General features: G+C 41.3%; 2 protein-coding genes across 3 annotated transcripts; both read right to left on the bottom strand.

The window, feature by feature from the left end:
- Positions 1-173: 173 nt before the first annotated feature.
- gja10a (gap junction protein alpha 10 a) lies at positions 174-4,998 on the bottom strand. The gene is made up of 3 exons (XM_076749106.1): positions 4,863-4,998; positions 1,374-2,834; positions 174-212 (listed from the first exon to the last, which is right to left on the bottom strand). The coding sequence occupies exons 2-3, from the start codon at positions 2,793-2,795 to the stop codon at positions 174-176; spliced, it is 1,461 nt and encodes a 486-aa protein (XP_076605221.1). The 5' UTR covers positions 2,796-2,834; positions 4,863-4,998.
- A 3,260-nt stretch (positions 4,999-8,258) lies between these two features.
- ankrd6a (ankyrin repeat domain 6a) lies at positions 8,259-21,165 on the bottom strand. 2 transcript variants are annotated; one of them, XM_076749005.1, is made up of 15 exons: positions 21,041-21,165; positions 16,978-17,117; positions 16,769-16,867; positions 16,157-16,255; positions 15,946-16,044; positions 15,349-15,447; positions 14,942-15,019; positions 13,974-14,078; positions 13,603-13,773; positions 11,902-12,054; positions 11,496-11,648; positions 11,138-11,251; positions 10,445-10,745; positions 9,580-9,950; positions 8,259-9,136 (listed from the first exon to the last, which is right to left on the bottom strand). In XM_076749005.1, the coding sequence occupies exons 2-15, from the start codon at positions 17,113-17,115 to the stop codon at positions 8,951-8,953; spliced, it is 2,166 nt and encodes a 721-aa protein (XP_076605120.1). In that variant the 5' UTR covers positions 17,116-17,117; positions 21,041-21,165; the 3' UTR covers positions 8,259-8,950. The 2 variants fall into 2 exon arrangements, with proteins under 2 accessions (XP_076605120.1, XP_076605119.1); XM_076749004.1 differs by having other exon boundaries at positions 10,445-10,748.
- Positions 21,166-22,205: the final 1,040 nt, after the last annotated feature.

Below are 22,205 nucleotides of genomic sequence, written 5' to 3' on the forward strand. Positions count from 1 at the left end.
TTTGGCACTGAGTCCACTGCCCCATCATGGCTGACTGACTGGTTTTGGCCCCACGTGACTTGAGTGGTGGATCAATGTTGATGGCTGGATCATTGATACAGTTCCTCCCCTGTTTGTGACCCAGCTGGGCTGTGGAACACAGCTCCTACAGCCACAATGTTAGCCCTGTCGCTTCACTTCTTCATGATAGAGGAGATATCCAGAAACATGCTCTGAAAAAGACAAAAAGACAGCTTTGACTCAGACTGTAGATCGTGCTGGACATACAACAGAAAGCGTATCCAGTGTTGCTTAAGAGAGAGCGCTTGTGACATTCTTCAAGTGTTCAAACACATCTGTAATAGTTTCACATTTTGGAACAGGAATAAATCCTTTAAGTCTATCCAAGATGGGTCTATGGAAGAGAAACATAGTGTGCAGATATATATATTTTTTTTCTGTAAAAACATTCAGTCACGCCATTGCCGATGAGGTAGCACTATAATAACTTTTTTGAATCTAAAACTAACTATGACATCTATGGAGCCCGACAGGTGTCATGAAGAAATAAACATCAAAATTGTAAGAGCAGGTCAGAGTAATTAATGGATGAAGTTATTAACACAACATATGATTATTTTGTCAACATTTTATCAGGGTAAAGGGTCAGTATTTCCACGAGTCTCCATCGTTAACGTGTTGTCTTTGATGGCCCTTTAACAAATGTTGAATGTTAAACGCATGTTTAATGCTCTGCATGTTCTGATAATGCCATTGCAATAATTTGAGAGCATGAATTACTAATTGGTGCACACAAATTATTAATTTGAGAGTTTTGCTCTGTAGATATCTGTTTCGAAAAGATTAGCCATTATCAGCAAGATTCATATTGAATCTAATTGCGCAGTTTGATGTTTTTTATAATTATTAACTTCTTTGTGTTTAATTTCATTGACAACACAGAATGAACTTCCATTTTGTCACTACTGGGCTTCACCCAGATCAACAGAAATGAGATTTCTCTCTCCATCTTTCTTTCTTCAAAACATCACTTTCTCACTTTCTCTGTTGTCTGTCTGTCTCTTTGTGTGTCACATTGTATTGTCTTGGCTTTGATATTGGGTTTTTTGGCCAAATGTGTTTCGTTAACGTAGTTGGCTAAATCCTTAACTTCATAACTCTATGAGCGAGCTAGCTTCAGAGTAACTTTTTATACTTTGATTTCTTTGAAAACACACTAGCAGAGGCTTCATGTTTCATACATAATGTTGTGTTCCAGGCAGCAGTTGCAGATGAAACCCAGGTTGATAGGTGTACTCTGTTGTTTACAACTTTGAATTCGATGTTCTCAACTAGAGATTGGATAAATGACACAATTTCTGCCTTTTACTTGCCATTGACATTCTTCGACCACCGGGAGGCGGCATCATGGGCATGTCTCCCTGCAGGGAGCCCAGTTCATCCGACTCCTCTGAGGTATGTAAGGAGGGGCTCGTGGAGCGACTGATGGAGGACAAACTCTCAGATGGTGGCCTGATCATGAAGCTGGTCTTCCTGGGGTTGGGGATAAGGACTTCGCTTCCCATTGACTCTCTTCGCTCATCCTCCTCCAGGTCTCTGATAGCACTGGGCTTTAAGGTGCTAGTGGACAGCAGAGCTTCCAAATGGCTTGGCTGAGGGGGATCCTCATGATGGCTTGTTGTACTCCTCTCCACATTGGATGCAGCAGAAGCCCAGGCTGCGTGTTGGTCTACCATGGCTGTGCGGACCTCTGAACCTTGATGGATTTGGGGATCTTGGATTGCACAGTTCTGGCCAGACCTGGGTGGCATCCTAGGTTGGGGGCAGATATAGCTGGTCTGACTGTGTCCCGGATGAGACAGGCTGTTGTATCTTGGTGCGTCTTGGTTGGCTCTGAGCCCAGTATTGTAATGAGGGGACATCATGTCCGCCTCTGGAATCACTTTGAAGGTCTGAGTCAAAGGCCCATTGTGAGGTGATGCATTGCTCATTACACAGAGGTGTGGTAAGGACGCCTTCTTCTTGGACTTGTAAATCAAACTGTCATCTTCTGTGTACCTCTCTCCATACAGTGTCTGTTTGATTTTCCTGATGCCCAGGTGGGATATTTCCAGAATGTTCAGGAAAAGTGAAACACCAGCAATGATGATCATGAAGACCATGAAGATGGTCTTCTCTGTGGGCCTGGAGATGTAACAGTCTACACTGTTGGGGCAAGGCAGCCTCTCACACTTATAGAGAGGCTCCAGTTGGACACCGTAGAGTATATACTGGCCCAGGATGAAGCAGACCTCCACCAGAGAGCGTGTAAGGATATGGATGATGTAAGTTCTCAACAAAGAGCCTCTGAGAGGAGCCTTCTTCACCTTCCTCTGCTCGTCCAGTCTCCTCAGCTCCCTCTCCATGCGCTTATGTTCGTCCAACGCCAACTCAGCATCGTCCAGCTCCTCCTTCAGCTGGGCCCGTCTGCGGTGGCGCTCCTTCTCCAGTGTTCGGATACAGTAGAGGGCATGGCCCATGTAGACCAGTGAGGGCGCAGAGACAAAGATGACCTGCAGGACCCAGAATCGAATGAGGGAGATGGGGAAGGCGCGGTCATAACAGACCGCCTTGCAGCCCGGTTGATCGGTGTTGCAGACAAACTCAGACTGCTCGTCATCCCACACGTCCTCAGCGGCTGCGCCCAGGATCAGCATGCGGAAGATGAAGAGTATGGTAAGCCAGATCTTGCCCACGATGGTAGAATGAATGTGGACCTCTTCCAGGATGCTGCCCAGCAGGTTCCAGTCACCCATGGTCAGCTTCTCACCACGTCAATGCCACATGTCCTCAATCTGTGGAGACACAGCATGCACTTGCAACACATCAACCTCACAAAGCCAGATTACATATTAGATACATTAGATTTGCTCTGAAATTCTAAGGCAAGGGTAGAGTTTATTACAACTTGGGTTTTATTTGTGTAGCTCGAGTCAACAGTTCTATTAGTTATAATAACACTGTACACACTAAAGTGATTCCTGAGATCTCAGGGCATGGCAATATTGGTAAAAAAATAATTCAACAGGAAAAGATACACAAACAGTGTGTAAACAAGGTGATAGTTCAGTCAGATTAGCTATTACTTGCTACAGAGGTAAAACCGAAGGTGGGTGCAGCAGAAATGTCACTAATAATGCCTGATTGCATAACTACTCTAAGTACAGCCAGAAAGTTGGGTTTTAAGATGTTGTGAATGTTGACAAAAGACAGTTTGGCTTGTATTTTTACCATACGCATTCCTTTCTTTTCCAAATAAACGTAGCTAATCTGGAGGTTCATTTACAACCCCTCTGAAGGTCAGACTGCTTGTGTTTGTTGCCCTATTGCACTTATTTTTACCAACATTATGACATTCCAAGATCTCAGGAATTGCTATGGTGAATACTAATACTACTACTAATAATAATCATCATAAAATCAGTGGCCAAATCCACAAAAACAAAGTTGGAATAAACCACAGTTAACCTTTATAGAAAAAAGCTGTTTAGAAGACCCAAACCAACAATGTCTGCTCTCAGTACTTTCTGACCTCCCTTGTCTCTTGCTCTCAGCCTCAACACCATTTTGCCTCATTTTTAAAATGCTGGATGCTTTCAAACTGTCAGACTGGAGGAAATATTGCATTTGCTGGGAACTTTTGTCAGTGGCTGAGAATCCACACTTGGTGCTCTAGTGTATTTCCAGCAGCAGGGTGGTGAATGTTGGAGTGAGTGAAAGTAAGCTATAGTGTGTAAACTCATGGTAATGAAGGAACATGTCACCCAGTGGAACAGTGTGGCAAATTGATGTGTTTTTAATAGTTTTTGGACAACGATGGAGCTCTATAACACAGAGGAATAAGATATTTGGATGCACACATAATACTTGTTAACTGTTTGCATTCATTGTTAGTTTGAATGTGTACATGGAATTTGTTGACAAAACAAAACAAAATTAAACATAGATTATCACCAGAATCAAATACATTTACACTGAGGATGCATTGAGATAAATGCTGGATCAATCAGCAGACTGAGGGGAGTGTCAACATCACAAACAGCTATTTCAATGAAATGTTCTAGACATGTGACCTAAACATATTTACAGTGGTAGTTGTGGAGAAAATTGAGAACTGCTTTGTTTTCCCATTTTTAAAATGGGCTCCTGACATCCCAGCAAATGCTCGTCCAATCAGCTGTAGCAGGGTTCATGTTGACGTCTGGCTGAAGGAGATAACTGTCAATCATGTGTTGTACACACTCTGTAAAAAAACTAGCCCCGGTCGGACCAAAGAGAAGAGAAAAGCCAAACTGTATATTACAGTATATTAGTATATTACCATTATATTGTCTCCTACCATAGACCTCTAGCCTTTTGATCCATTTGATTATGCAATCTATGGTGTAGCTCCAGAAGTCGTGCCTGGATGACATCATCAGAACAACCTGAGGCTCAGAGACACTTGTTAAAAACAACTTGACTTAGCTCCAATGATTTCATCGTATCACTGATGTTTGAATCACAGTTGGCTTTGAGAAAGACCAGCTGAGGCACCAAAAGACTAACTGTGGTCATATCATTGGAGCTCAGTGTGCGGCCATCCCTTTTTCAGATATGTCATTACCATGATCAGAAGCTACTTCTTGGTGCACATTCATAGACAGCCCACGCTGATACAGAGGCACACACACACAACCTAAAATTTCATTTTGCAGTGCCATAGATGTAAAATGGAAAATCTTTTTTAAGGCACCCAGCGTGTTGCACACTTTTGAGAGCATGACAGTGACATTACAGCAAATGACTCCATTCAATAAATCAAGCATTTCAGCAGCACTTACATATCACTGGTATGGGTTCCCTCTTTGTCTCTTGATGCACTTCATTGTGTTCATATAAGCATCCCAGAAGCTGACTGTGTCTGTATGGCTACCCCATGGAGATGTTTGGTGGTCCTCTTGTGCCGGTCCCAAACTATAGTCCACATCCCTCTGCTCTCCTCTGTTTTTGTCTCTCTGTGTATCTGTGTGTGCTGTGGCTGCCTGTGTGTTGGGAGTGCGCTCCCGTGTTACATGCAGGGTTCACAGGATGTGAGCATCGATCACCTCCCGACGGGACAATGTCCCCACCCCCCTCCCTTCTCCCACGCCAACAGTGCCAACTCTAACCAGTGCCATCAATATCACCCTCTCTGACAGAGAGGGTGATATTTTTTATGGTTGGTCTTCCACATAGGGTCTGCTTCTGGTGCCCATAAACATAAAGATGTAACTGAGCCAATAGGGAGAACTTAACATTCAAGTTCAGCTCAGTTCACCCATCTCTGTGCATTATGTGTTTTAATGGATCATGTCCTACCTGCCTTCTTGCACACAGCTTTTAATTTGGGATGTGGGGGTTATGCATGTCAGTCCATGTACATGCATGCATGACTGCCTGGCATCCCTGCTGTGTAAATTCAATTTCAATTTCAGGACACTGTAAAAGTCTTTTTGTGAAAATTACTCAATAGTGAAAAAAAGAGAAACATTCCCACATGAAGATCATGATAGGACTTGGGGATTACTCTTGGCCTCATTTGGATTTTGCACCACTCAGTATTTTTATATTTATAACAGGTGTCAGTTGTTGTGATGAATCCACAGAGAATTATCATCAATTCTTTTGCTAAAGCTTTGTAGCATCTCTTAGTTCCTTACTGCTTTGGTTCAGTGTCACAGCTCTCGTCATCCTCGCTTCCTGCGACTCCACCTGCTCAGCATCAAACAGCAGAAAGGCACAGTGAGAGTCTAACTGCTGAACATAGTGGAGCATTTAGCCACTGAAGGGCCAGATGTTTTTCTTAGGACTTGGTGGAGACCAAAAATAGACCTACAGGAGAGTTAAAATTGGCCTTCAATTCATCAGTAACAAAGAAAACTGTGAGTGAATGCTGAATGCTCCAAGAAGCAACTGTTAGCTAACACATTGTGTTGGTTCTTGTTTTAAAAGAGGAGACACTTGAAGAGACATAAGAGGTTCTAATCCACCTTTAAAATTACACATAGTCCTTTAACCGATTGTTACTGCAGGGCATGCATTAGCTCAGTTAGCTCAGTATACGGTGTACTGATTCAGTGTGGTTCAGACCATAATGTCCTGCTGTGTGTCAAAAAAGTGTTAAAGAGTGAAATGGCACAGGCATGCCTTTTTAACAGATTGAATGCTGGCACTGCCCTGATCAGGAAGGTCCCCAGACCCCCTCCCTCAGTGCACAGAGTAAAGCAATAGTACATATTACTGGCTTGATTTGAGAGCCCTGGTGCTTGGCTGCATAAAATGACCAGCTGTGCCCGGAGGGCCTTTAATTAGGTTTCCATCGCGCTCTGACAGAGTCAATGGAGCATTGATTTGATTTTCCCTTCAGAAGCTGCGGCTGTGGTCGCTGAGGCCAAATGCCAGATGTCACAGCAGGATCATTGGGTTACACAACCAACGGCTGCTTCATCAGGAGCTCCGTCGGATGGCCTGACTGACAGCTGAGCAGCAAGGGCGGGACCAGTCTGTCTGTTTGTTGACACCAGTTTTCACTCACCCACATGCTGCTCTCGATATCCTTGTTAGCACTTTCAATTAATTTTATAACCCAACTTACTCAGCACCTAATGGAGGAATGTAACAAAGTACATTTACTCAAGTACTGTGCTTACAATTTTGAGTTATTTGTACTTCTACTTCACACTGGAGTATTTCCATTTTATGCTATTTCACTCGTGTATTTCAGTAATTCAGAAAGGAAATACAATTCTTACACTGTATTTATTCAACAGTGAGTTCCTATTTTGCAAAATTGGGTTTGATAAGCTTGTAAAAATAATGCACTGCATAGAATTACTTGAATAGAAGTACTTTTTTTTAAATGATAATTAGTGCAACATTAAAATACTTCTCACACACTAATGCACCAGTAATAATAATCTTTATCCAATAATTGGAATATACCGAGAATATGAAGGCTTTTTACCTTCATATGAAGACAGAACACAGTTTAAAGAGACAGGGAACAGGGTGAGAGAGAGGGAAGGTGTCCAGTCAGAACTCAACCATGGATGTTACATGGTGTGTGCCTTACCCATTAGACTACTGGGGCACAGCCATACTTCTAATACTTATAGTACATTTTGCTGACAATACTAGAAAGTAGTAGGGAAGTAAGATAAGATTTTGAAGCCAGGACTAATGTAATGGATTATTTGCAGTGTGGCATTGCAACTTTTATTTTGCAGTCCCTTGTGGAGTTTATGACTAGTAACTCTATAGAGCAATGTTTTTATGGGCCGCATCCTCTTTGTTTATTGTTACTTATTATATTCTTAATCACTGAATTGGCTTCACTCGAATGTGTTTTGCTTATTGTACCGCCACTTTAATGTGTAATCATCACTCTGCTGATTGATGTATATGCATATATAAGTTTGTTTTCACATTCACCTGTGAGGAAAGGAAGTTTCTATGTGCTCTCCCTAAATCTGACTTTAAGACATGTGTTTATGTATGTGTGTATGTATGATTTTGTGACATCACAACTGGTTTCAAACCCAATTCTGGCCCAGGACAAAAAGACAACCAACAGAAAGTTGGTTGTGATGAAAAAGAGCAGTGAGCGGGAGATCAGGCGCAGTCCTTAGTTTGCAAAGGTCTGACGCACGGCGTTGGCAATGTGCTTGATTTTTTACTGAAAAAGCAGAAGTGGATAGAACTTTAAGGATTTTAACAAGGTAATTTTACTTTTTTCTGTGGAAAAAACTCATACTCCAAGCCAAATATTTTGTCCAATCAGGGGATCTTTAAGGATAAGTCAACACTAAAGTACGAAGTAGCTCCTCCTTTACGGTGGCTGCTAAGCTTGAAGAATATCCATAACCACAGAGGATTCTAAAATAACACAGCTTTTTTCAGAAGAATTGTAGATGTTTAGACGTGCCATAGTAAAGGCACAGTTGTACACTGGTTAATGACAGCAATGATCCTTTCAGGTGCGTCAGCTTCAGGGTCCTGATTTAGTGCATGCTGGTTCACCGACATAGCTTGCCATAATTTCAGTAATTAAGACGTAATTAATGATATCAATTTCTCTGATGCGTTGTCTGCTGTGGCAAGTCAAAATATCTGCTGTGAAAGAGAGCTACAGTTAATTTGAAGAGCCATTTCACTTAATTTCTAAAGAAAAAAAGTCTTATCTCTCCATTTGACATGATTCTGATGGCAATTTTTAATGACAGGTGTCAACAAAGACGTTCATTTTTTCACTCACCTTTAAATTGCACACAAAACACGAACACATATTGTCGGTCTAATTCACACTACAAGCTTAACGTAATATGGGCTGTGCAATATTTACAAATGTTTGCTCCTGCTGTAGACTGTAAGGAGGTAGTTATTGCTGCAGGTATGTAGCTTGTATTTATGCACATTTCAGCACGTCTGAAACTCTCCCTTAAGACTTTGCTTAATGAAAAAACCCAGTCGTGATGTTTAAACAGCAAAGGATTTGGCTAAATAAGTATGCATGGATAAATGATTATTAGTATTATCATGATTGATTTTATTTCTTTTTAGTATCAAACAGTAGAGGCAAAAGACTTAAAGTCAACTGCTAATTGTCAATTGCTTAGTCACATTTCTCTGTACTGAGTTCACTTTTTCCAAACTCTTCATACAATCAGTACGACAGTTAACTGGTACTGTTGTATTTCCATAGCTACGCCACACAAACTGTACATACAGTATCAATAATTGCATCGACATATGTAATTACTTTGACCTTTTTTTTTTCTTATTTTCTCTTGTCTCTTTTGTATTTATGCACATTTCAGTAAGTTCAATTAAAGTGAAAAAGTTCATCCATTCTCTGCAAGTCTCCCTCTGGTATTAATTACTGTCAGGTGCATCAGCTCTCTGCATTCTCATTGGTCTTCATCTTCTGAAGCTCCTCCTCCAGCACGCTTATTCGCTGCAACAGCTCCGTCCTGTCCTGCTGGGCTCTGAGCTCCGTCTGCTGCTCCACCTCCACGAGCTTCCTCTCATACCAACGCTCCAACTGACTGGACACCGTCTCAAAGAAACGCTGAGTCACCTGATAGAAAAGCAGCAATAACAGTTGAAGTGGAAATTTTAAGAGCAGCTGGAAGTTTAATTTTTCCCCCAGAAAATTACCTTCCAGCAGCAGGGCTAGCAGTAATTAGCACAGCTTAGCATAAAGCCTGGAAGCAGGGAGACACAGCAAGCCTGCTTCAGAATGAACAATACCTGTAAGGCTCACTCCTGTGTTGTATCTCATTAGTTTAATCTGTGATCAAGAACCATAATTTGTGGCATTAGGGGGAGTTACTGTATGGTAGGTTTGGTACTATCTTGCCTGTGATGATTTTACACATTGCAAAAATAAGGCCATGCTGTAATAAAATGGGATTATCCAATAAGGTTTAGGGAAAAGCATGTTTTGCTGTGGGTTTGCTTGATTGACAGGTGCAGTCAAAGCCTGTCACTGGCTGCTGTGGTGGTCATTAGTACACTGACCTCCTTGGCATGCAGATTGTCCCTCTCCTGGCTGAATGTGGGCTCAGCAGGACGGTCGATGAAGAACTCCAGTGTCCTGCTGCCCTCAGTGTGTATCCCTGCACATCTGGGGGCTCTTATCAGCTCTCTGAAGTGTTTCCTGTATTGTCTATCACAGCTGTGTTCCTGCTGATGGATCAGTCTGGTTCCCTGGTCGCTGATGCTGGACTGGCTGCTGCTGCTTGAAAAGCCCTCCCCACACAGTGGCACCACTGCTGTTATAGTGCTGTCCTGCAGTCCTGGAGGCTGCCAGAGGGGGTCAGCAGAGCCCAGCAGGAGGCCAGAGGTGTTTTTGACAGGCAGAGGAAACAGTGATGTGTTCTCATAGTCATCTGACAGGAGAGGTGTTAACACAAAATGAATCAGTTTAATAAATATGGATTTTATATTCCCATAGAAAATAAACACAATATGCAAATGACAAGCGTTCGTTCAGTAATTGAGATTGTGATTGAGATTTCTTCTTGTCAAACTGTTATTTGCAAGGTCAAGAAAATTCCACGCTTGATTTTTAAAATGTGTGTGCACACTGACTGAAAATGAAATGCGGTTTCTGATTCTGGATTTTCATTCACAAAGCAGATGTTAATCAGTTATTGTTCTAACGTTGTGTCATTACTTCTGTGCCAGATACTTCTGTTGATCTCATTGGCTGCTTTACTCCTCTCTGCTGTGAAGCCATGTCATTATGGTCTGTTTCAGTCACTGGTCACTGTGAGCTGTGCCACTGAGCTGCTGATGCTGTTGCAGTAATAACAGTTATGAATCATTGCATGCCCCTTAAAAATGTTTGTGAATTCCTTGTAGAAGCTGTTGTTGGACATACCTGGTGACCTGTCCACTTTCATTTCAAAATATGTCCTGTTTCCCAGCAGCTCCCGCTCTGGGCCTCCCAGGCTGTGGGTAGATTTAGATGGCAGGATGTTTACGTAGGTAGCCAGTGAAGTGCTGCTGTCTCCAGATACCACAGACAACAAGGGGAGTGATTCCAGGTCAGGGTCTGCCACAGACTGCTCCACAGACGGTGACGGGAGGAGTTTGAAATACTGGGTTTTGGCTGGGATGTGGACGTTCATGTCTTTCAGCTGGGACACACACCACCTCTTCAATTCTTCACTCACTGCTGCCTGCTTAAGGTAAGAAACAAAACAGCTGCACGATCAAACTTTTCCTTAATAAGGGCACATACTCATCAGACCTTAACAGCTGGTATTTCTCATTTCCGTTTGTGTTGTACTGAAAAGATTGGTCTCACTGTGGAGTGCAAACCATGCCAACAGCTCATTCTGACTTAAATCTCCATCTGACTTTTTCTTCAGATTTATCCTTTACTCCTACAATTCTAACATGTCAAGGTGTTTTAATTATATTTCATGCAGAAGCAGGAAGTTGTTGCTGATTCATGAGTTTGCCTCAGCTTATTCACTGGCCAGTTACGAAAGCTAAACATAACATAGATTTTCCAATGTGTTCCTGCAGAGAAAGAAATCCAGTGTCAGCTGTGAGTTCTAGTTGATACCTGTGCCATCAGGGTTTCCTCTCTGCCCTGGGCAACTCTCTGCTCCATCCTGTAAATCATGTTCGTCTTCTCTGCTGCTGCTCTTTCCTGATTCAGCATGTCCAACACTTTAATCTGCCCAAGCAAAAGTCAAATTGAATTATGCAATTATGTAAAGACTTTAGAAGTTTCTGGCATGAAAATTGTCTTTAATTTCAACTAAAATCAAAATTCAGTTTTTCATTCAAATTCAAAGACAGACATTGATATTAAACTTTGAAAACCTAAATAACCAGAACCAACAGTTTAAGACACTGCAGGTGTAAAGTAAACTCATTGTCTCATTATCTAGCAGCAGAGACAGGAAGTAGACACAGACCTGGTGTCTGTTCCTGCGGTCCATTTTGCCCAGACGACTGCTGACTTGCTCTTGTACGTTGAGGATGTGCAACCTCATCTCCTCCTGTGTGACTTTCAGTTGGCCCTCCAGCTTCTTGAGCAGGGGATTGCAGTGGCATTCATTGGCTGGTGCCTAAAGAGAATAGTCACAAGTCACAAGCTGCACACTCAGCAGGAAGGATTCCTCTCTGATAGTGGTTTGTCTTTTCTTACAGATGTGCTCAACATAGCTCAGCATGATAGCATGATGAAAATGTTAAGATTCGGAACCAAGATTTACTCGAGCTCTGTTCAAAGTATTGTGGTTTTGATAAATTCAGAAGTTCAGTGACTGTTTTACCCTCTCAGTGTTGTGCTTCAGTTCAAAAAGGCGAATCATCAGTAACCTGTCTGATGTTGCCGTCCTTGTCACGGTACAGCGTGTAAAGCTGGTAGGTTTTTCCATTCTGAGCAGAACTATCTTCACCATCATCCCAGAGCAGATCCATCTTCATGTTCAATCCATTTTTTCGTTTTCTCAGATCATCTTTTTTCAAAGCCTGCAAAGGAGTAAAAGTAGCAGACTGCAAAGTGTGCTTGTCCTTAATTCTCCTTGATCATTCATTCATTCATTCATGCATTCTGCCAGGTTTTTACTTGTCAGTAACTTTCTAGTTGTTTCAGACAGCCACTCCCTCCTGCCCTCCTATGACCCCTTTTCTACTAGTTTCTTCAATGGACATGCTTCACCTGCTCACTCACCTCTTTCCCATTCCCTCTGACTGCCTACTGTTTCTCGCATTGAAGATATTGAGCTTTGCTCCTATCTGTCCTGAGTCATGTTTGTGGGTTTCTGCCTGTTCAAAGACGAGGTCTCTAAACAGCGCCTATCCATGTCAAAGCAAAGCTATGGTAAACATCTTCAGCTGATTTATTAGTCAGCCTTCAGCAGCATTTACACCATCCAGCATACCAGTTTGTCTACTCAGCACAGCAGAACAAGGGCACAAACCACTAGAACAGTTCTATGGGTGTCCCGGCACCTGCTGACTCAGCGCTCCTCAATCAGAGCTCCAGCCTCTTTTCTCCCTTTCTTAGAGATGCCAGCTTGCATAGGACTCTGTGAAATCCACTAATTTGTTTTCCATATTCTGTTTTCCTTTTAATTTTGGTTGATTCTGTGTTATATGATTTAAGCACTTTTTGTCATTAGAAAGAGGGTCTAATCATATGGTGGATGAATAAAATGTCTACAATTCAATAAGTAAATATTCTAAATTCAAATCAATTTATTCAATGCAACACAACATTGCACTATTTTTTAGCAAATCAATCTTCTGCCTGACATTCATTCATTCATTCATTCATTCATTCATTCATTCATCATCTCCTGACCTTGGCATTAGGGAGTAAGTGGAATGCACATCACTTCATGATGCTTTTTATAATGATATAATGATGGACTGATTGTTCTGACGTTCTGATGTTATTTGTTGGTTGCCCGCAATCCCCCCTCTGACCTGGATTAACCTCATTGCTATCAACAAACATCTGGGCCTCAGGAGTCACAAGGCCACCATCTTCCATCTGTATCCTGAATGGAGCTGCAAAGCCTCCTGGGGTTCATCAGCTTTTACAGGAGGTTCATTCGCAGCTAGTCTGGCTGTTCATTCAGAGACACATACAGAAGGTATGCCAAGGATCTGACCATTTATTCCGAATGCTAATGTAGATTTTGCAGTTAGGGCTCAGTTCTATAATGGAGCTCTCAAAAATCAGCAACAAGGATTCTGCTAGGAGAACTAATCCGTCCTGCATATCACATATACGGCATTAACTACATACTCTCTGTTCAGAGATATATCATCATTATATGTTATTACATGCAGCAAAGTCAACAATATTACACTTTAACACATAAGAGGGATGCTGGAGTGGAGCTGCAGCATGGCATGAGTGTATCAGCAGGGAAGTGATACTATATAATCTCCCAGCTGTATACCTGTATGAATATGACCGGATGTTAGACAGCGAGTAGCCAAACTGCTGATCTGTCAATGAACCACACGTTAAGCATGCTGCTGTTGGTGTCTCTGTTGTTGACCTACCTGTTCCTTGACTCTCCTCCTCTTGCGGTGGCTGTAGGGGCTGCTGATGGCAGCTGGAGTCTTGTGGTTATGCTGCTGCTGCTTTTGCTGCTGGTGAGGACCCACCTTGATGGCAGCTTTGCTCTCCATTTGTTCACTGCTGGGCGTTTCCTCCACCACAGAGCTGTTGTCCTGCTCAGGACACATAATCAAGAGATCAAGTCAAAAGAAAACTGATGCCAATGAAATCATAATAGGAAATGCTTGAACCTTTGTTTAATTTCTGAAATTGTAAAGATTTGATCCAATGTGATGAACTCAATTCTAAGAATTCTCTCAATAGCTGACACTCATCGACCACATGCTATAAAGTATTGTTTGTATTTTCTTACGTCGTTCGGTAGAATGTCTACTCTGGTGACAGACTGGGTCCTGCGTTCAGCTGTCAGTCTTTCTCTTCGTTTCCTTATTGTTCTTCCTCGCATGAGGCGATGTACCTGAAGACAATTACAAAATCTCTACTATTACATTATCCAAAAAGCCTGAGTGTGACAATGTAGGACCAGCTGTCTGATTTCAGTCAGCGTTGCCGTGATAACCAGTTCCTACACATTCATTCTCCACAACATCTGGAGGACACTCACCCATAAGGTGGAACAGGTTCTGGTCCAGACTATTTTTTTCTCGTGCTTAGACTATTGAAACTCACTTCTGGCTGGTGTGCCTGCATTTGCCATCCAACCGCTGCAGCTCATCCAGAATACAGCAGCCCAGCTGGTCTTCAACCTACCAAAGTTCTCCCTAACTACGCCTCTCTCTCTGTACCCTGCACTGGCTTCCAGTGGCTGCTCAAATCAGATTCAAGACACTGGTATTTGCCTACCATGCTGCAATTGGCTCAGGCCCATCCTGCATCCAGAACATGGCCAAACCATACATCTCAGCCCATCCACTACATTCTACTATTGTCAGTCTGCATGCTACTCCCTCACTACAAGAGGAACCCGGCTCCTGCTCAACAAAATTGCAACTGTATGCTGTTCTGGCTCCAGAATGGTGGAACAAGATCACACCAGGATAGCAGAAACTGTAGCAGACTGGATTATATCCTTATGGTTGAATGCACTTGTTGTAAGTTGGCTTGTTAAGTGTCAGCAGATAGTAATTATTACATTTCACTGTTTATTGCTAACAATAAGCCTGAAACACAAGATGTTTGCAAATGCTATTAAAAACTATTATTATCATAATGATACAGCTAAGACACAAATCATATTCTTAACACTGTACACTCTAAAGCTTTGGCTTCCTTTATCTATCTAATACAAGAATATCCTACATTTATAATGCAGATACCAACCTGAGGAGCTCTGGCCAGGAGAAGTGCCACGTCTTTATGGTTGTTATCTCTGGCCTTGTCAAGGGCTGTTTTACCTGCCTGGAAGTGGACAGTATATCATGAACACTGGGGGGAAACAACACATTCCACATTTCATATGACTCATAACAAAACAGTAATGGAGCTAAAATTCACCATGTGTACCACTGTCAGAAAGGTGCCTTCAAGGGGCACTCTGACAGCCTCTTGTCACAGAGCAATAATATCAAAGAATGTGAGGCTACACATAATATTATTGTTATAAGCACAACTTAATAAGATGATCATTTAAGACCAGTTTGATATTTTGTGATATCAAGATAATTAAATTGTTAAATCTGTTCAGACGAAGCGTTTGTACTTGGATGGTTGTGGGAAGTAGAACTTACATTGTTTCTGATTGTCCCATCAATCCCTGCCTCCAGTAGGAGCTGAACTGTCCTCTTATGGTTCAAAGCAGCAGCCACATGGAGAGCTGTGTCCCCTCTCTACAGGCAAACACACACACATGTATAGGCACCTGGACTTGCTTGTGGTTCTAGAAGACATTTCGCCTCTCGTCCATCGTTAGGGTCACATAGCTGGGTAGGACAACAATCCTGCAAGAGGACAACTGCCTGGGACTCCCCACCAGTTAGAACTGAAGAAGCCTCTTGGACAAAACATCTTCCAAAACCTCAAGCAGGTACAGTGGCCCTTGGAAAGCACTCAGAAACATTTCTGCATCTTAACTACTTTTATTTTTGATACTTTGACACATTTTGCTGATTACTTCTGTACTTCTACTTTAGTAATGCAGGACTTTTATTTGTAATGGATGGCACTGTAGTATTAATACTTCTATTTAAGTAAAGGATCAGAATACTTCCTCCACCCCTGCCTAAATAAATGCCTCTGAACTTTTTCTCTATTTTTTCCTAATCATCACCAAATTCCATTGTTAGGAACAGGACACACACTGATAGCACTGATAACACATACTGTACCTGGTTTCTCTCTGACACACGGCACAGAGAACTCAGCAGGATCTTCACCAGGGTCAGGTTGTTGTAGCGAGCAGCCACATGCAAACCTGTGTCACCCACCTGGAACAACAACAGAGTTCGTAGTGTAGTGCATTGTGAAACTAGTCCTTACTGCTTGACAGTCTGTGGCACATGGACACCTCAGTGCATTGTGGGATGCTGGAGGACTCACATTGTTTTTAGTGTCAGGTGTGGATCCTCCGAGCAGCAGAAGGCGAGCAGTCTGAGCATGTGCATTCTGACAGGCCAGGTGAAGTGCTGTGTTTCCTGCCTGAATGGACATAATAGAGTTACAGCAGAGTAAGTACAGCTCTGCACCGGGCTTTCATGTTAAACTGTTGGCAAGTATTCTGATGTTATTCTAAGAGTTTGTCAAGACAGTCCACATCATTGAATGTGATATTTGGTATTGTTTTGGTCTGCAAAACCATTCCTGTCACATTATAATGGACACGTAAGTAACTGTAAACCATGCACTTTAATTTAGTTACAGTCTGGGTTGGAATGACATGAGGTTTTGATATTGTGAGGGTGTGGGTTTGGTTTCAGTTACAATGAACTCTGGAGTACCACAACCAGACACAAGAATATTTGTTATAAATCTAACACCTATAACACACATAAAATGAAATTCCTCTGTGCATCTTGCATAAGGCTAACAACAAACCAAACACTGTGAAGACTAAGAGAAACAGTCCATTGCAGCATCTTTACATAACAATAATAAAATTCCCTGTAATTCTAATTATTATTATTCATATAAGTATTAGTATCATTACCCTACCTTGTTCCTGATGTTTACATCAGCTTTTGCCTTGACCAGGAGTTTGACGCAGTGAGAGAACCCATGCCAAGACACCTCATGCAGCGCAGTGTTGCCATCCTCAAACAGACAACGATCATCACTTTAACAACCACACAAATTGAGAATGCATATAGAAATCTTCCTGTAGCTGAAAATGTTCAGACATGTGCTGTTTGTCCACCACTCACTCTGTCCTGCAGATCCACAGCACAGCCTCCTTTAATCAGAGCAGCCACAGCATCGCTGTTCCCCACCATGGCCGCTCGGTGCAGGGCCGTCTGGTGACCCAGGCCCTGGCATGATGAAGGCACATGGTCCTCACTCATCACTGCAAAAACATACACATTCATGCACACAGGATTACGTATCGATACAGTTTATGTGCGCATGCATGAACACACATACTGTAGATGTACAAGAATATCACACATGCTATCATAAAAGCAATAGAAGATAATCTTAGTTGAATAACAACAACAACAACAACAACAACAACAACAACAAAAAATCAAATCAAGGACATGTATATAGATATTCCCCCAGTTTTAAGACAATGCAGGGTGATGATGACCAACTTAACTCGCCAAGTCCATCAGTCCCACTGATATGTTTCACTTATAAAGGTCCACAGCTGTCAATATTAATTTAATCCAATTGAAATTTAACTTTCCATTTGTATGAACATAGTAGTGCTTCACATTTTCCAATCAATTTTAATTTTAAATCACAGGTGACTCACTGACTGCGCCACTGCGGAGACATACATGTCTCCACACACCTTCTCATGACACCACCTGTGCTAAGCAGCCATTTTTGTCTATTTAAATTTAAACAGTCAAAATGTTGGTGATGAAATTCTGAAGAAAATCACACACCATCCTGCTGGTTTGAATTTCCCCTCTTGAGATCAATAAAGTCTTATCCTATCTTATGTTTTAGCTCCTGCTGAGGGGAGCTGCAGAGCCGGGTGATAATTCTTTGAACATTTTTCACTGTGTGTGATGTGAATGAATAAATAATAGTCGTATCATGTGAAGGGCCCCTGTGCAGGGGCAGTATAGAATATTAATTTCATGATTTTTTTAAGCAAACGTCAGATATTGTCTGCGCCTCACTAACCTGTTCTTGGCTCACTCATTCAGTACCACTGACCTGAATCCTCATTCTGACTGTCCTGCTCCTTCATTGTTAAGCATCTGACCCAAATGACAAAGGATTTCATGTCGACGCTGCCGTACTTGAGCTCAGATTATTTCCGTGCAAAGAGCCAGCCTTTAATCTTTATGGGTGATTATAAACAGTCTTGAATCCAAAGCATGTGTACATACAACAGGGACACACTTGGGCTCATCAGTCACTCTTACTAAGTCCTCTGCACTAATCCCACCTGTGTCACACACAATCATTCTAATCCTTTTCTGTTTAAAGACACGTTCTTATCCCACACAGTGAAGGCTGGTTCTGTACATCTGTAATTACACTATTGCGCACTGAATAAAATCCTCTGTTTGATGATGTTTTCTCACCTGTTTCTCATCTAACAGAAATAAAATAGACTGTTAAAACTTAAACCAGTAATTCCCAACTTGTTTGGCTTGTGACCCCTCACAATAAAGCAACTTCTGGCAGGGGACCCTTGTCACATTATAGGTGTCTATGAGTTGTTAGCAGTTCCACCAAAAAGACATTTCCCCTTTCAACATCTCAGATTGTTTCATTTCAGTTAAGTTTGTGGCCCAAAGAAAGAAAAGCCATGTATTATTTCACAGAATGGCACAGATTAGAGGAAAAAAACTGACTTATGCAGCAGAACTTTGCTCTCTTCTTTTCCAACATATCAATCATCTAATTTCCCCTCACATTTATTTTATGACCCCAAGGCTAAAAACCACTGGACTAAACTAACTGTAATGCTAAATCTAACTCCACCTCATTGAGCTACAATAGTAAAATGCTGCTTACACATTGATTGATCAGTATTAACAATGTAATGATGTCAGATTGAATCAAATATCAGTCACAGGAGACATTTTACTGCAGAACCACAACTTTAACTTTGATGCTTTGAATGCATTTTGCTGATAATACTTATGTACTTCTATTTAAGTAACAGAGTTTTTTTTTTTTATTTCTTTACCTTGCATTGGTACCTTTACTCAAGCACAGGATCTGATTCTGAGTAATTCTTCCAGCACTGCATTAAAAAAAAAAAACCCCTCAATTATCATCTTAGCAATAAGGGTACATCTATCTTCATATCATGATGGCTTATTTAACAGAAAGTCCTTTTTCCTTTTTCTTTAAGAAATAACTAGCTTGAAATGTGTTATAGATTATAACCACTTTATGCAGAAAGAAAATATTATTTGAACCTGTAGCCTTCATAGCTGACTTTATTTGGATTGCATTGTCTAACCAGGATAAACAGAAGAGGCTTTTTTCATTGATCACCAGTTTTTCATTTTCATTTTTCATTTCAGTATTGAAGGGTGGATGTCATGATATTGTCGGGCTTGGACCTCTTGAAGTGAGCTCGGTTATTCTACCTTCACCTGTGTGAGTGGAAATCACTTCACAGAACAAGAAGGCTTCTATCTCTGAACTTTACTGAACTTCAGCAGGTGAATACAGGACTCACAGCTGTTTACATCAGTTAACAACTCAAAGAGCAGAACAGTGGAACTGCCCACACGATGAGCTGAGAGCACTGTTTCCTAAGTATTTTTTGTTGAAATAAACTGACCAATCAACATTCTGCATTTAGCAACACACCAGACATTTGTAAGGGGATCGAGGGAGGGGAGACAAACTTACTGCGGACTGCCTTACAATATCATTGTTTGGTTCGAGCCTTTGTAAGCACGTCATATTTTGTTTTACAGGAGGAAAAAGTAGTTTGATTTTGATATCAGAATAGAAATACATTTTTTGGGGGGGTATTTTTTTTGCCATATAGCATTAAATAGGTGCACTATGACTGGTTGTGTGATCTAAAAGGGCTAAAAAGGCATTTTTCATTTCATCTTGACTCAAATGCACAAATATGAAACTGAAACCATCTCAGAGAAATTATCAAAGGCTTTTGTTTAATATGTCTTTGAGGAAACATAAGAAACCAGAGACTGGGCTTTGGATCTAATATCCTGTGTGTGGTCTGTTTTGTGCAACAAAAAGACTTTAATGTGGTTTGTGAGATTGTGTTTTTGCTTAATTAATGAATAAAATTAACTTGTTTTGTGCTTGTGATTCTTATCTGATCATCATAGCAAGGCTGGGTTAAACTGCTGTGATCATCCTCAGCGTGACGCAAACACAGTAACACAGGTGGAATGGAGTATATCAAAGGCACGGCTGTTTGTCACAGAAAAGACACAGACTGTTTCAGAAAATGCAGAATTCAGAAGTGACAATCCTCTCTGACCATTCAGTTTAGTGTGGGTTCTCCTCTTAGAACCTGGATCATGGTGACACCAAAAAATGTACCTGGTACCAGGTCCCATCCCCAACTTTTTCCAATGGAAAACCAAAAAAGAGCGGTTGAACCATGCAAGACCAACCTCTTTCCCCAAATACAACAGATTCCTTTCATAATGCTTTCTGCTTCTACAAGTAAATATTGAAGCAAAACAAGTGAAATTTAGTGTCGGGGAACATTCTGTGAGTTGTTTGATATGAACATTTTAAAACATCTCCTCGATCAAACAATGTTTCTTTCAAAAATATTTGCAGTTCTAAACTTGTTGTATATAAAGTGTAAAATACTATTACTTTACAGTTTTTGCTGATTGCTACATTTGTCAATTCTGACATCTCATTTTCAAAACTCTTCACACAGTGTGGATCACTTCTTGTTGCTTTCACGCAAAATGCATTCAATGACCTCATCTTTCAAAAGGCACTCAAACTCAAACGTCACCTCCTCAAAGAGTCGGAAAGCATAAAAAAATGTAGGTTAGCAATTGTATAAAACACTGTAACATTAAGTGAGTCCATCATTACACTAATCCCGAGTCACTTCTGTGAATAAATTTTGAATTGCCTGAATAGAAAGTGCAGCACAAGCAAGACTATTGTAAGAACAGTGTAAACGGGGGATGTCTCATTAAAGGCTAGCATATTAAAACATGTGTTCAGTAGGACTGAAAAGAGAAGCTGTAGTGTTTGCTGCTGTTACAGAAACTTGAGGCGGACTTTTGTTAAAATGTTTGCTCAGTTCTGACATAAAAGAAGCACATGGTCCATATGTTTTACCTTATCCTCCATAGAGCCTGCAGATGTCAGTTATTCCCTGTTGCAGCACAAAGTTGCGTCCATTGAAAATCCACACAAGCCTTACAAAGAGTTGGTCGCTGTGTTTGTAGTGTGTAAACGGATGATGCTGCTGCAGGCTGGCTACTCAGTGTGTGAGGATGTGCTCAGAGGATGCCAGCTGTTGTACTGCATTACAGCTTAGATAGAGCGAGAGAGAGAGAGAGAGAGAGAGAGAGAGAGAGAGAGAGAGAGAGAGAGAGAGGATGAATGTAGTACATATATCTACAATAATACCTTTATCCCTCCATCTACATGTTCACATGGTAATGTAAAAAGCTTTAATTGTGTTTAGGACCAGTGCATCACTGATGTGAAATTACAAAATGATGTCAGCTGACTTCTGGCTTGTCTGGGAAATAGCATGCTTTGAATCTCCATTACACACACACACACACACACACACACACACACACACACACACTGTTGTAGTGTGGGCCTGCATGTCTTTGGTGAATCTTTCTGAAATGCATTCCGTGTGGATTAGGATCAGGACACACAGATCAAATCTCTGACTTACCCCGCTTTGCTGGAAAAGTTGCCATTTAAATCTAAGCTTTTGTTGCACATGGTGATGAAATAGGATAGAGGAAAAAAACTGTCCAGCTAAATTGAAATTCAAGTCAGGTCATCATTGCTGTATGATGACAGCTGGGTTACATACTGTGTGGTTATTATCAAACATGAAAATCCACCGGCCAGATCATCAGGCTTTATTACACGACAAGCTGGTAGACATTTGCTCTTGATTCAAATACTGCTGGTCCTGATTCAGAGCTATTACAGTAGGTTGCTCCTCTTCTCTCTGTCGCTGTGTGTGACCTTGTGAGTGTTATTTTGTGACCTCAGCTGGGGAAACTAGACTAGAAGTTTTTATTTGGTTCAGGGCCTTTGGTAAATCTTGGTCTGATATCATGGCACCCAAGGCTTCAAATAAAGTCACTGAGAACAAGTCACCAGGCTAAAGTGAACTGGATACACTAGATATTATTTTATTACAATATCACGATGTTAACCTGCAGCTCAGGACAACATGAGACTTGGGCTACATTCACACTAAGACGTTTTCATTTTAAAACATTTCTTTTAAATGCATCCATAGAAGTAT

This window comes from Chaetodon auriga, chromosome 14, assembly GCF_051107435.1.
Source record: "Chaetodon auriga isolate fChaAug3 chromosome 14, fChaAug3.hap1, whole genome shotgun sequence".
NCBI classification, from domain to species: Eukaryota; Metazoa; Chordata; class Actinopteri; order Chaetodontiformes; family Chaetodontidae; genus Chaetodon; species Chaetodon auriga.